This window comes from Tupaia chinensis, unplaced genomic scaffold (assembly GCF_000334495.1).
Source record: "Tupaia chinensis unplaced genomic scaffold, TupChi_1.0 Scaffold143836_2, whole genome shotgun sequence".
Taxonomy (NCBI): domain Eukaryota; kingdom Metazoa; phylum Chordata; class Mammalia; order Scandentia; family Tupaiidae; genus Tupaia; species Tupaia belangeri.
Window position 1 is genome coordinate 1,060,777 of NW_006203687.1, and position 15,903 is coordinate 1,076,679.

The 15,903-nt window shown below is 37.3% G+C and overlaps 1 protein-coding gene across 1 annotated transcript in view; it reads left to right on the forward strand.

The window, feature by feature from the left end:
• Positions 1 to 15,903, forward strand: part of DNAH5 (dynein axonemal heavy chain 5) — a 306,494-nt gene that overhangs the window by 136,004 nt on the left and 154,587 nt on the right. Inside the window, exons 33-39 of the mRNA XM_027767025.1 lie at positions 42 to 241; positions 4,242 to 4,395; positions 5,925 to 6,088; positions 8,538 to 8,694; positions 11,563 to 11,775; positions 13,275 to 13,499; positions 15,278 to 15,450. Of these exons, the coding sequence (XP_027622826.1) occupies positions 42 to 241; positions 4,242 to 4,395; positions 5,925 to 6,088; positions 8,538 to 8,694; positions 11,563 to 11,775; positions 13,275 to 13,499; positions 15,278 to 15,450 (1,286 nt within the window). The remainder of the gene's footprint in view (positions 1 to 41; positions 242 to 4,241; positions 4,396 to 5,924; positions 6,089 to 8,537; positions 8,695 to 11,562; positions 11,776 to 13,274; positions 13,500 to 15,277; positions 15,451 to 15,903) is intronic.

A 15,903-nucleotide genomic window follows, 5' to 3' on the forward strand; every position in this document is an offset into this window, starting at 1 on the left:
ATATTTTTATGTAGTAACATAAGAGCTTGCCTTTTTGCCAGGACATCTGTATCAGTGCAGTGAAAGAGAGAGACATTGAACAAAAGCTCAAGCAAGTAATTAATGAGTGGGACAACAAAACATTCGCATTTGGCAGCTTTAAAACCCGTGGAGAACTCCTCTTGCGAGGAGATAGTACATCGGAAATCATCGCCAACATGGAGGACAGCTTGATGTTGCTGGGGTCTCTCCTGAGCAATAGGTAGGAGAACTAGCTGTCTTTTTCTTTATATCTGAGATCCCTTATGACAGACAGTTTAAGAAAAGACAGTGAAAAATGCATTGCAACAATACCCTCTGTTGGGTCCTTTTATTGGTTACCCAATACCCAATACAATTGATTCAATGTTGAAAATAATGTTGGTTTAATTTAGCTTTTGGCATAGTATGTGTTAACACTAGTTTTATTTAATTTTCCTCCATTCATGGGTTGTGTTTGAAGCCATTAGCTGGGCAAAATAATGCAACATGTAATTAGAGAGCTGGATTCTGGGAACATTTCTGCTTTGCTATTGACAAGCCTATCTGCAGAGCTGATGGCCCAACAGGCTCTAGAGTCCAGGAGGAATATTATTCTGAATTCCAGAGTAGAAATTCTGCTTGAAAACCCTTTGTGCCAATTTCTACGGACTAGAAACTCTTAGCTGTGTATGGGTTTTAATAGCTGAAAGTTCAAGACAGAATTATTTAATTCATGGGGAGGAGTCTAACAGAATAGATGGAGACCAGTCTAAGACTATATTTCATAATAACAGGAAATCTATCACAATGTTGCTTGTGCAAACCACAGATGTATAAATCTCATTTCCTTGGTTCATGGCTCATTCTGAAATAATATCATCTAAATACATGGTAATTGTGTAGAATGTGGATACAATCAAGACACAATTTACTATGATATTTTAGCCTGCAAATATCACTGAATTCCCCGTGTACATGTATATCAATGTTATCAATGTAGGATGAAATATCTACTTAATACTGTCTCAATAAAAATTCTTCTTTCTGTTTACCAGTATACCTAGGTGATTGAAGCAAAAATATGGTATACATACAAATATAAACATATATTCCTAAGTGTATAAGTATAACCTAGAGATTTTAACTACTAGTAATCTCAGAATTTGGTGAGTTTTAATGAACTTGGTTTCTGTTTATACTCAAAAAGAATGAAAGATGATTGGATGATGACATATCTTAGGAATGTGAAAAAGGCACATACATAAATAAAAATGATCAGTGTTCACTTTCTATCAAATGCTAGGATCTCTCTCATTTTATGGCTAAATAGTATTTCATAGTATATATGTGCTGCAGTTTTTAAATTAATTTTTCTGTTTGTGGACATTTGGATTGGTTCCATGTCTTAGTAAGTGAATAATGCTGATATAAACTTAAGTGTGCAAGTGTTTTTCAGACTGAGTGCATTCCTGTCTTTTTGGTAGGTACCCAAGAGTGGAATTGCTGAGACAGGGTGGAAAATGGCAGAGGATGGGAAATGGCAGAGATTGAGAGGGAGGGAATCAAGGGTAAAAAAGAAAGAAGTAAAACAGTTAAGAAACACAAAATAGAAAATTATTTGTTGAAGATAACAGGTATGGTAATATATTTAATTGGGCCAATATTCAGTGTATTTTAGATGGGAAAATTCATTTTGTATGCTGTAATGATATACAGTGAATGAATATAAAATAATCAGAATAAAAATTAAAAAAATAGTGTTAGTGGTGAAGAAACATTTCTTACCAATGGCTTCTAAACTAGAGTTATGTGATAAAAATTTATTCGACATATGTGTATTGAACACCTACTGTGTGCCATTTGCTCTTCCTGGTGCTAAGGATAGAACAGTGAATGTAGAGCTTCTAGTGAAGAATATTAAGGAACTCAAAGGCTTATGGAATGCAAAACAATTTGGTTAATAGCTAAGAATATGAAAATTAAAATTTTATTCACTGACATGACTAATATTTCAGACATCGAGTAGAGTTAGAAATCAATAAAGGAGTAAGAAAGAGAAGAGAAAAATAATGATATTCTCTACAATCGCTAAGGATGACATTGTCTGCAGATAATAGAGGTGCCACATTCAAAAATCGCATTTATGAGACTAGATCTCTCATGTAGAATCCCAATGTAGAAGGTTCAGGTAGTAATGGAGGCTCTGCCATGTCCTCAGGAGCTCAAACTTTGACTCACTCCTCTGCCTTTCCCAGGTGGCCCTTGTTGTCCAGACTACCCTTTCCACCCAGTGTTATTATCTATATCTCATATAGAAGAGTGGTCGAGTGGTCTCTGGGACCAGCAGATGTGTAATGGCTACACTGCTGGACTCTTATGTAGTTGACGGTGGTTCAAGTCTTGGACCCAGTGGCTTAAACTCTTGCTGGGCGTGTGTGTGCATGCCCAAGATTCTGAGAGAATAATGGAGGAGAAATGGCCATCTCCTCTGGGATATGATTTCTCGCTTTCTGTCTCTCTCTGTCTTTCTGGTGAGTGCAAATGCCCTATAGCAAAAACCCTCAAAAAAAAAAAATACTAACAACAACAACAACAACAACAACAAAAACAGAAAAGAAGAGTGGCCTCAGACGTAGCTATGTACTAGATACACTTAGGGAACTTGGAACAATCCCAACACCTGGACCACTTCCCAGATCGATTGAATCAGGCTCTGTGTGTGGGACTCAGGCAGGCACTAGGGTTCTTTAATGATTGACAGAAGATTCCAGTGCTCAGCTAAGGCTGAGAAATACTGCTGTGGAATTTAATCCTGTGACTTCATATTGCTACAGTGAAGACTGGGAAATTCAGTATTTCAGCTGGATAGGCTATGAGCCTACATAGAAATAGAGTTTTGTATATAAAGAAAAAGAACCTTGATATTTGATACAAAGTGGACAAATATGGAAGATATAATGCTAAGCAGAGCAAGCCAGACTATGAAAGAGAGTCATTGTATATCTCTGCTCAATATATACCGAATATCTATACACTGAGGCAGAAACTGAGGGATTAGAAGGTATAATAGCAGGGAGGGCAATTATAGATACTAGAGACCCTATAGGAAGGGGTGGGTAACAGGGTGAGAGGGCGGAGATCAGGGAAACAAAAAACATTTAAGGGACCAGCAGTTAGTGTAATGGCTATGTCTCTGGACTCCCACATAGCCAACCACGGTTCACGTCCTGGACCCGGTGGCTTGATGCTCACACTGGGCGTGTGTGCATGCGTGCACAAAATCCCAAGAGGAGAATGGAGGAGAAGGGATTGTGGCGTGGCTATCCCCCCCCGGGGGGTGATTCTTTCTCTCGGCTTCTCTTTGTCTGTCGGGCGAGTGCATGCGCCCTATAGCAAAACTTCTAAAAAAAAAAATTAAAAAAAATTTAAGAGACCCAAAAATGAAAAGTTATCTGTCAATGATAATATATGTGGCAATATCTTTGACTTGACTGATAAGCACTGTATTCATGCTGGGAAAAACAATTTTGTACACTGTAAAGATGTACAGTGATTAAATATAATAAATAAATAAATAAATATAAGAAAAAGGAGAAAAGGACATTGGGAGACATTTGCTGCTTCTACTACACTTTATCTATCTTCCCTTTTTTCCCCTCTGTTTTGTAGCTGTCAGGGTATACATGTAAACATGTTAAAGCCTCACATACATGCATGTACAAACATGAGTGGGTGGGACATGGGTGAGTGGGAAGCTAGAAGGAGACCCAGAAGTGAAGGGGCTAAAGAGAGTCCAAATGTTTTCAGTTTTGAAAATGGTATTAGCTGTCTAGTTGCTGTTGATAGCTCTATCATTGCTCCACAAACGTAAAAAACCAGAGACTCTCTGGAATAGGACAGAAGCTCAGTAGGGACAATATAATTCTCTTGGATGTAGCAACAGTCAGTGTTAATCTTTTTCTGATAGCAGGACTAATTAGGTCTCGCTCCTGATCTGCTCCTTGGATTCAGATTCTGACTCCTGTCTCTGTCTGTGCTCTGGATCAAAATGAAGAACGTGTGACAAACAATGCCCAATAAAGGATGATGAATTAATCACTCAATAGCAGCATTTTAAAAGCTAGCAACGTCAAAGTTGTAAACAGGTTACAAATAAAAAGTTGAAAACCTTTTTTATTTTAAAAACCACAACAGCAATATAATAAAACCCAAAACAAAATGCCAAACCTCTCTTATTTTAGGTACAACATGCCATTCAAAGCCCAGATTCAAAAGTGGGTGCAGTATCTTTCCAACTCTACAGACATCATCGAGAACTGGATGATGGTGCAGAACTTGTGGATTTATTTAGAAGCTGTCTTTGTGGGAGGAGACATTGCCAAGCAACTGCCTAAGGTTTTGAAATTTTCTGTATGATTTTATCAAGTCTTAAATTAAAGGAATATCTAAGAAATAACAATCCTATTAAAAATGCAATAATATTATAATCTCCATTGATCTCTTCCCCCCAGTTGTTTTGTTTTTCCTGTGGGTTCTGTTATTCTTCAAAGGGAGTGAGGAATTATGAAAAGGATGGGGTGATAATCAGAGTAGGAAGGCTATGAAACTGTGAGGTTAGATAAAAAATGGAGGTTTAAAAAAACAAAGAATGAGTGCCAACAAAATTGATGTGCTTGCTCAGATCGTTTGAAGGTAGCATTTGGAACAGTGTAGAATTACGGCATAGTTATCTTGACAATGGTAGTATAATTTGTTCTACTACTGACATTTAAAAATAATGCATGGTATACAATATACCCAATTATATTTGTGCTGTAAAATTGAGGGGAGGAAATTTGTGAGGGAGAAAAAAGCTCCAAAACAAAAAAGGCCTTCTCAGGATATTGAGTATATATTTTTTTCAACAAATTGTAATCATCTTACAAAGTGTGTGTGTGTGTGTGTGTGTGTGTGTGTGTGTGTGTAGTATATTTTAAGATCTTAAAGATAGTTTAACCAAAGCCAAGGATTCTTATTCAATTACATTAAATTGTTTGCAAGTTTATAACATTTTAACCATGTATTTGAGTTTTAGAAGCATGATTATGTGGACTGTTCGCTTCAGTTCAACTTTGAATTTTTCCTTTGGTTATTTTTTGGTTTAATTATAGAAGATAGTTCTGTTAACCAACTGTAAGGCAGACCATTTATTTTTTGGCTAACAGTGAAATGTATTCACAAACTACAATTTTAAGTACTGTATTTATTTATTTTTGCTTTTATATTTGTGCATGTTTTTCTTCTTGGACAGAGAAGAGTATCATTGGACTTAATAATAGAAACTCACAGAGAATGTTTAAGGAGATAAGTGGAGTTTCATGCTCTTATATTTGCTAGTATATGCTCATTGGTAACATACTAGAAAATTTAAAGGGGGAAAATAAAAATTATTCCTATACCTTCAAAATAATCTTCATTTTTCATCTTTTTCCTGAAAAAAATCTATTTAATTATTTTTTTCAAATGTTAGGGTTATACTCTGATTTTGTATCCTTATTTAAATTTATTCCCTAAATATACAACAATTCTAAGCTCAGTATAAAAATATCAAAAATCAGATAGAAAATTTAAAGTAACCCATGAAAAACTTAGGACTGTTGTTTCCTTCCAAATTATCTTCTGTTATATATTAAAATTATCTTGTGTTATATTGTCATGGTTGATTCTGCTTCTGTTTTTTCTTAACAGGGTTAAGCTAAAGATTCTTACGTAGTAAAGAGCACCATATGGTGCAAAAGGCCCGAGGAGAATTTAATTAGACTATGTGTGATATGAGGCAAATATATGCTGTATCTAGACAGGCCTCTCCCAACTGGAGGATTGGAGAGATCCTGTCATTGAGGTTGCAGAAATTCCAAGTGTACTTTGTTACCTTGTCCTTACAGGAGGCCAAGCGCTTTTCCAATATAGATAAATCCTGGGTGAAGATCATGACGCGGGCACATGAAATGCCAAACGTGGTTCAGTGTTGCGTTGGAGATGAGACCATGGGGCAGCTCTTACCACACTTGCTGGACCAGTTGGAAATATGCCAGAAATCCCTTACTGGGTAAGTTTACTGGCTGTTTGAAAGCCATCAGTATCGTAGAAGATGAAAGGCAACAGGGACACTTGGTAGCATTTGCCAAATTTGTTTTCTTTTGCTAGGACATAACTCATGTACAAAGTTGTTGTACGGATAAAACTAATAGTTGGGAGTCTGCGTTCTCTCCAAACACTAAATCCATGCTGTTGTCTGACTTAAAACTGCTTTCATAACTGGAATAACAACTTGCAGACATTTTCCTATAGGGTCCTGTTTTTTAAAATGGATGTACCTATTTTCTAATGTTCTTCTTGGATAAACACCTGCGGGACCAAAATACCTTATTATATGAAACAGAGTACAGTGTACACCGGCAGACAGCGTACATAATATCGGTCAATGCACATGGACACACACATCCTCTTAGGTGTCTGTGAGCATGACAAGTTCCAAGAGTCACTTTTTATTGTCTACTTTTCCCCTAGGGTAATTTAAATAAAACTATGCAGGTAAAAATGTCTTAATTCCCTAGAGTAATACAAATAAAACTATGCAGGTAAAAATGTCTTAAATAGTAATTTTAATTAATTATTATTATTTTTTTTTTAGTTTTGATATAGGATGCATGTACACCAGAGAGAGACAGAGAGAAAGAGAGGGGGGAAAATGAGGAGTGAAACCCCCTCACAGAAGGGTATTGTCATGTCACAGTCCCTTCTTGTTCATTCTTTTCTTAGGATTTGGGCATGCACACATACTTGCCTAGTATGTTTTTCAAGCCACCGGGTCTGGGATGTAAACCATGCGGTCGGCCATGTGGAATCCAGGTGTTTTAACCACCATGCCACCTGATTAACCTGAGTGATGTTTTCAATATTGGCAGACATGCTTATTCTGAGCATTTAACCTAAGTGATGAGATCTCTTTGGCCAGATCTGGGAGAGGGACAACCTCTCTCTCTGAATACATCTTAACATCCTCATGACCTACAATAGTGTTGTGTGAATAGTCACCTTGTACTGTTCGAAGGAGCCCAGGTCACCCAAGACATGCTTTCCTCATAGAGTGACTGTGCTTCAAATGATGCTTAAAAAGAAAAAGATTTCTGTAAATTAAATAGAGGAGTTTATCAATTTGACACCCCCCCCCAAAAAAAATCACAAAGTTGAAAATGAGAAAAATATCAACACGACACTATGTAAGTAAAAGGGATTAGTTATTTATTCTTGACTAACCAAAAATAGTTTTGTGATGGCTACTGAAAAATAATAGGTTAATGAGAGAGTTATGTCAAAGGATAACAAGGACTAGTAAACATGGTAAAATTGGTGCTGAAAAAATGTACTACCGTCTCATATTTAGAGACTAAAGGCTATGATGATCAGTTAGCCTGACCATGGCCTGACCAGTGTTTTAGGCACTAATGATTATTCCTGGCTGTAGACTTGACATAATGATCTTGCAGTCAACCACCAAGGCCAGGCCACAGAGAAAGAAGAATGGAGTTAGAATGCCTCTCTGTTGCCAGGGCCCTTAAGGATGGAAGGCCTGAAGGGCCGGAATCACTGGACCATCATGCAAGTTCAGTCACCACTGAAATCCTTGCTGAGCTACATACTTCTGGCCTATCAGGAGCTGGGTTCTTACTGTCCTCTCCCTTTTTGCCTCCTACTTGCCGTCACAGATACACACACCCCCCATCATCTATTTCTCTTTCCTCTTCAATCCTTTCTTTTTACCATAGACATACTCTGCTCTATCACTAGATATATTCACATGTCCAGCATATCCAGGGAGATTCTCTTTTAAGATAGAATTTCAGGAATGGAGTTTTTCTTTACATGACACAGCTCTGGGCTTGCAAACCAAAACAAACCAAACCAAAAAACAAAATCAGGGCTGACTTTGTGGTGTAGAGGTAATTTGCTCCCCAGGAGAACCTGGGTCTCATGTGTTGACTATGGGTCATATCCCCAGTCTGGTCAGCCTGAAAACACACAGAGCACACACCTGAGTGCCTGAGACCCAGTGGGCTGGAGAAAGGATATCATGGCATGACCAGACTGTGTGGAGGGTGCTGTTCTCTCTCACACATGTGCATGCATATGACCTATCACAAATAAAGAAAACAATTACAAGCAAAAAACAAAACCCAAATCTACCTTTGTCTATTTTATCCTACTCCTTACAAAGGAAGTACAAGATTTTCCAGACTAAACAAAGTGTACACGTTAAACTTAGGGAAAATGAAATCCTGTCATCAATTCTGAAAGAAAATAATTTCTTCTCCAGAATATGGACTGTTATTGGACAAAACTCTGAACAAATCAAAAAACCCAAAATGTAGAAAACTCATGTGAGAACAGCAAATGTCCACACAATCATTCCTCCTTTTTCCCATCTAGGTTAATTTATTCCTAGAAATGTTGGCTTTGTGTGTTTATAAAATTTTATATTTTCCTTCCCTGTTTAGATACTTGGAGAAAAAACGGCTTTGCTTTCCTCGGTTCTTCTTTGTTTCGGATCCTGCCCTTCTGGAGATTCTGGGGCAGGCGTCTGACTCCCACACCATACAAGCCCATTTGCTGAATGTGTTTGACAATATTAAAACTGTCAAGTTCCATGAAAAGGTTTGCCTACTTCTCATTACTGGCCAGCAATTGCCATCCCTTAGAACCTCAACTATCTTTATTAAATAGTTTCTGGAACTGGATTACAAAAGGTTACTTCCCAATCCATGAACCCTTGGTCAAACGTCGGGGCCCAACCTACTTTCAGAAATGTGTGATTTCCTAAGTATTTGTGTAGATTTGAAGAAAAAAATGATAGTTTAAATATGAATAAGAATTGTATGTATCATTCATGGTTTTTTTATACCAAGTTAGCTTCTTAGAAATCCAACTAGACAAAGAAACCAATTGCTTATAAAATAGTGCCTGACGAAGCAGAATTGTCAGCTATTTGGTGTCTTAGTCAGGTTTCAAAAATTTCCAGCTTGCTGTATTACAACATCTTTTTTTAACACTCCCAACTTGTTTCCAGAATCATAGAGTTGTATGGGACCCAAAAGAGGTCATTCAATTTGAGGGAGACTATACTTACATAGCTGCCAAAAGAGATTGTCTAATCCATCCCTTCACCCAAAATTTCCTAGGAGAGTAATTCTTCTTGTTTGCTCTTGTATTCATTTCTCCTCTGGTGCTTCTTGATTTTTCAGTAACATTTAACATTCATTTTTTTTAAATCCTGGTGTGCAGTATACTGAGAAACGTCCATGTGCTAGCTGTCATGCTTAACAGTGGGAATATCCCAGCCTTGGGGAGATCGTGTTCTGGTGGAGGAGACAGAGAAGCAGACGAACAGTCTACAGAGTACATTTAGTGCAGTGGTAGAGTTACTCTATGGTAAGCAGTTAGGGACAGTTAAGGTCAAGTCTTGCTACATGTCCAACATGATCCTGGTCCGGGGGTTCCCAGGAAGACTGTGTTAGAGGCAACACTGAAGTTGTTTCACACAGTACAATATTCACAAGCAATCCTATGGTTGTTTCACACAGTGTAATATTCACACTCAATCCCAGATCACCTTGTTGATAATTTTGGATGTATATTTTTATTGTGCTTCTACGAAGCACAAAGGATATGCAGGTGTCCATCATGGTCCAAGAGTGAGGCTTTTCATTGTCTCAGGCTGTCTGTTGAAGATGATTTAAGCTTCCTTCTTGCTGAGTAAATGCCCACAGAGTTTTAGCCTCTGTTTATAACAATTCTCAGGACAGTGTTTCTTTTTTCTTTTTTTTGTTGCTCCTGCCATAAGTTGTCTACAATGAGGGGCAGATCCTGATTTTGTGAGTTCTAAACCTTATAATATCGTAAATCTATATTTATATTCAGGACCTTGGGAAGGGTTCAAGTAAGTCAGGGGCCCTGAAACTTAAGACTCAGTAGCTTCTTTGTGAATCACATCTGTCTACAAGTGAGGAGGATTTTCTTTAGTTTTGTTGCCCCTGCCATAAGTTGTCTACAATGAGGGTCAGATCCTGATTTTGTGAGTTCTAAACCTTATAATATCGTAAATCTATATTTATATTCAGGACCTTGGGAAGGGTTCAAGTAAGTCAGGGGCCCTGAAACTTAAGACTCAGTAGCTTCTTTGTGAATCACATCTGTCTACAAGTGAGGAGGATTTTCTTTAGTACAATGCTCAATCTGAACCCAAAAGAGCAATGTTCCATTTGACCAAAGAAGAGAAACAACAACAAACATCTGTATTGACTTTAGAGTTTGTGATATTTTCTTTAATGGTCATGAATAGCCCATGAGTTGTATAGGACAGGCATGAGTAAGCATGGTTTCTTAAAAAATATGCTATAGGGTATTTGTGCTTACCAGAGAAAGACCAAAGAAGAAAAGAAAAAGAAACTGAGAAAACAGCTCCAATGGGGGATGACTATGCTGCAGTCCCATCTCCTCCATTCTCATCTCATGATTTTAGGCATGCAGGCACAGGCACCCAGCCTACTTTTTAAGCTGCTTGGTCTAGGACTTTAACTGGAGCTGGTTGTGTGGGATCTAATTGCCTTAACCACCAGGCCACAGCTGCCCCCAGGCATTGTTTTTAATGAATAATTATAGGCAAGAAACTTAGTCTCCGCGATGGCATACTGCATGGTCAGTGGATGGAAGAGGGCCATTGGAACCTATATCTTATCACTTCCAATATATGCTCTTCTCATTGAGGCAGGCTGCATGGAAACTGAGCAAAATGCCTAGAATAGGAGCTGGGCTTGAATTAAAAAACCTTATGAGCCACCAAGAAATCCTGAAAAGACTACTATATTTGGTACAGAATTGGAATTACCTTGTACAGTTTGCACTGATAATATTATGTAGGTCATTTTTAATGTCAACTTGATAATTTTGTGGTTTGGAACAACTATGACATCTCTTAGAGAGTCCCATTTCATTTAAGAAACTTCAGAGATTTTTTTTCATATCACATTGGTATTAAATATTTCTTTTAGAAAATAAGTTTTTCTGCTTAGAGTATAGACTATTTAGAATTGATTTAGCATTCCCTTTTAGATTTCATGACTACTTTTTATTGATTTAAGCATTGGTTTTATATCATATCTTGCCTTATGATTTATAATCTGCAGCTTAATTTAAAAAATATTTAATTTTATTTATCATTATTATTATTTTTAATCTGTTATAGGAAATGTACATTCATGAGAGAGAGAGAGAGAGAGAGAGAGAGAGAGAGAGAGAGAGAGAAAATGAGAAAGCAAGATGATGAGTCCAGGACTTGAACCATAGTCAGTCATGTGAGAGTCCAGTGCCTTAACTATCACATCCCCTCTGGCCCCATGTAGCTTAATTTATTGTGGGGTGTGTCACATTGATGAAATGGGAATGGAGGAAAAGCCAAAAAAATTACTTTTCTTTTTTTATAACTGTGAAATTATTTTTTTAAAATTTTGCTTATTTCTAACATAGATCTATGATCGAATTCTGTCAATTTCCTCTCGAGAGGGTGAGACAATTGAATTGGCTAAACCTGTGATGGCAGAAGGCAATGTGGAAGTTTGGCTTAATTCTCTCCTGGAGGAATCTCAGTCCTCATTACATCTTGTGATTCGCCAGGCAGCTGCAAATATTCAAGAAACAGGTTTCCAACTGATTGAATTTCTTTCTTCTTTCCCTGCTCAGGTCAGTGTATTGAAATTGGAAAGTATTTTTATACATTAGTCATCTTAAATCTCAGACATTTACCTATTGTAAGCTTTATAAGTGGCTATAATTTAACTCTGGCCAAATACTAAGATTTTCTTAAGGGATCATTAAATATAGATAAGCTTAAAGATTTCAACAACAGATTATTGGTCATATACACATGTATTTAAGTTTTTATCTGTTTCATAGAGATATTCACTCTATTTTATAAGTTAAAAGAATTTTTTTTTCCTACTTAACGTTCTATGTAACAAGATACATAAATTTTAAAAACGCACTGAGTGGATACTTTTCTAGAACAACAAAAAAAGTGTTTTACCATTAAAATACAGGAAATACTATTTTCGTAGTGATTGTGATCAATAATGATTTTGGAGTATCTACTGTGTGTGAACACTGAGCTAATGTGAATAAAGCAAGTTTAAGACACAACCCTTTTTTTTTTCTTTGCTGGGGGGTACATGAACTTGCTAGAGAGACTGGGGTGGGTAGGAGGAGTGAGAAAGCACCCCACATGGGGATTGATCATGCCATAATACCTTCTCCAGCTCTCCCTCCTTTCAGAATTTTGAGCATGCACTCACCTGTACTTGGCATGTTTACAAGCTGCTGGGTCCCAGATTTGAACCATGTGGTCGGCCATGTGGAATCCAGCTCACATAATCATCAGGCCATGGGCTGGCTTCATATTCTTTATTTTTAAAATGAATTTTTGTTGATTTCTTCCATGAGAGAAAAAGAGTGAGGAAGACGGTGGGGGAGAGAGGTTTGAGCATGCACTCACCTGTACCTGGCATGTTTACAAGCTGCTGGGTCCCAGATTTGAACCATGTGGTCGGCCATGTGGAATCCAGCTCACATAATCATCAGGCCATGGGCTGGCATCATATTCTTTATTTTTAAAATGAATTTTTGTTGATTTCTTCCATGAGAGAAAAAGAGTGAGGAAGACGGTGGGGGAGAGAGGAGCAGATAGGTACCCATCACAGAGTCCCCACATTGCAATGCACCCCAGTCTTGGCCAGCCAGGTTGTGGGCACATGTACCTGCTGTGCACAGGGAGGCCTCGAGACACAAACCTGGGGCCTTCCCACTTGGCCTCAGCATTATGGAATATTGTGTCCCTTCTGTGCTACTGTGGCTAGCTAAGACACTCACACACACACACACACACACACACACATACATTACTGGCTGGATTTTAATCTCTAAGTAACTTAAATATCTATCTAGGGAGAAATGTGATAATAAGTTAAAATTATAAGAAAATATTATAGACACATCATGGGGCTCTAAGTATTTAATCCAGATGAACAGTATGAATAGGGTTTCTGCAGGTTACTAAACAAGGTTTCCAGTTGATCTAATCAAGGCTTTATATTTGCATAATATGTACTATTCATTATGCTATAATTTCTATTTACACATATAAATGTGTTGTACATGCTCATAAAGTCTTTTTTAATTCCCATAAGGTGGGATTATTAGGAATTCAAATGATATGGACACGGGATTCAGAAGAAGCCCTTAGAAATGCCAAGTTGGATAAAAAAGTCATGCAGAAAACCAACCAGTCTTTCCTGGAGCTTCTAAACACACTGATAGCCATCACAACGAAGGACTTGACTTCTGTGGAGCGGGTGAAATATGAGACTTTGATTACCATTCACGTGCACCAAAGAGATATCTTCGATGACCTGGTAAATTCTTTATAAATGTGGTGGCATATGTAGAAAAGCAAATACTGGCCACTCTGTTTACTGGCTGGAGTTAGTTTGACTGAATTGAAGGAAAAGGTTAAATTCAGGCAAAGAACCATCTTCATGATCAGTGATTGTCAAATTTTCAATCTTTAACTAAAATTTCAGTCCCATTCAGATGATCTATACTGTGTTATTGAGGCAATTAAGCCTTATTTGATGAATCTAGCATTAAAATACATGATTATTTTAATGTTGAAATGTCAAGTAGCATCCTAAACAGCTTTCCTTTGATTGTACTCCTTTTGTTAATTGAAGTTCACTAGTTTCCCGTTACAAATGATGTCACATCACTAGGAGAGTGGTTTAGAACTTCCTTTAAGGCTTTTGATAAATCACATCCTTAACAAGTTTTGCTCCACTTTACATCAATGATTGCAAATGGTCTTTCTTAATATAGCTTGTGACATTCAGGTGTCGTGCAGAGTTTTGCCTTTGAAGAGAGAATGGGGTGCAGAGAGAGCGTTCCGTAGCTATAGAAAATGGGATATGTGACAAGAAAGGAAATTTGTCCTTTACTATAAAGTACAACATTAGATAAGAGGCAAGAAGCTCTTATTTTCATAATAATCTTCTGGATTGTGTCTCACCCCATTATGTAAAAATGATTATGAAAGATTGGTCCTGATGTAATGAAAATGAAAGCAGCACATTCAAGCTATTGTGTGCTAATCTCTTCTTGGTACTAAGCACTCTGTTTGCCTTTCTGAGAAATATCAGGCTGTGGGTAATTTTAGGTTTTTTTTTTTTTTTTCAGAGATTTTTGCTATAGGGTGCATGCACTTGCTGGAGAGACAGAGAGAGACGGAGAGACAGAAAGGGAGAAATCACCCCCAGGGAGGGATGGCCATGCCACAATCTTTTCTCCCCTATATCCACTCAGGAGATTGTTGGTACACACTCATGCACCCAGTGTGAGTTTTTAAAACTTTTTTAAAAATAATTTTATTTCCATTTATCCTATACATATAATCATATATGTCACTTAGCTTCAAAGTGAATATTCTAACATGTATACATTTCTCACCAATCCAGCTGAGATTACTATACACATTATCTTCAACAGATAATAACCCTTTATTTGTCCCATAATGCCTTGCTTCTCTATATTTCTCCTAAATGTCCTTCCTCAGACTCTTCTCCTTCTCCTACCCTCTTCCCACATGGTGTGAGTTTTAAGTCACCAGATCTGGAACTCAAACCGTGGTCGACTCATGGGGGTAGTAACCATTACAGTATCTGCTGGTCCCTAGATTTTTTTTTTTTTTTTTTTAAGATTTAAAAATCTTTTTTACATTAAAACTCAGGCCAGGCCTAGGACTCATACTGTGGTCGACTATGTGGGAGTCCAGCAATGTAACCATTAAGCCATCTGCTCATCCCCTACAGATTATATTTTATGGTGAGAACTATGGAATTGGGAATTTAAGGGTAAAAATGAAGAAATAAATATCTTAGTAATGAAATACATAATGCCATTTAAATTGGAGAGGTGTAATTAGGGATTTCTCTTGAATTTTTCTGTTTTCCTGTCTTCTGGAGTTTCTTTCTGTTGATCAGTAAACAAATGGGTTGGATAATCATAGAGTGGACATCTCTGAACTAGTTGGGTGGTCTTTGAGTTTCATTTACTTCATTTTATGATCTACTCCAATGCTAAATATCTATTTAATAAATGGTTCTTGTCTCATTTTCAACATATACCTTTTGCATTTCAGTGTCACATGCATATCAAGAGCCCTATGGACTTTGAGTGGCTGAAGCAGTGCAGATTTTATTTTAATGAAGATTCTGACAAGATGATGATTCACATCACAGATGTGGCTTTCATATACCAGAATGAATTTCTAGGCTGCACTGACAGGCTTGTCATAACTCCACTCACAGACAGGTGATGGCAGTACCCTGTGATTCCAATCCTCCAACCCTGCCACTTTTTTCCTCTCAAGTTGCTCCAGGGAATTTTGCTTAATGTATCTTCAGGGTTTAGAGACTCTTTTATATAGAAATCTTTGAAATGTAGTATTTTTAGCTTTACACCTGTGTCTTCACATGGGGTGTAGGTTTTTGACTGAAACAGACTGCTTTCTTTGCCTTTAGTCTTATAGAGGTAAAGTTTAAATGCCTTCATTGAATGGGTAAGAAAGGGAATTAATTGTGGGTGTCATGTGCAAATCACAGTGGACCTTGAGAGTGGCTTTAGTCATTACAGAGAGGCAGTGTGTGTATGTGTGTGTGTGTGTGTGTGTGTGTATACATTTATATATATATATATTTATATACATTTATATATATATATATATATATATATATATATATATATTTAAAGAAGGACAGAAATTGA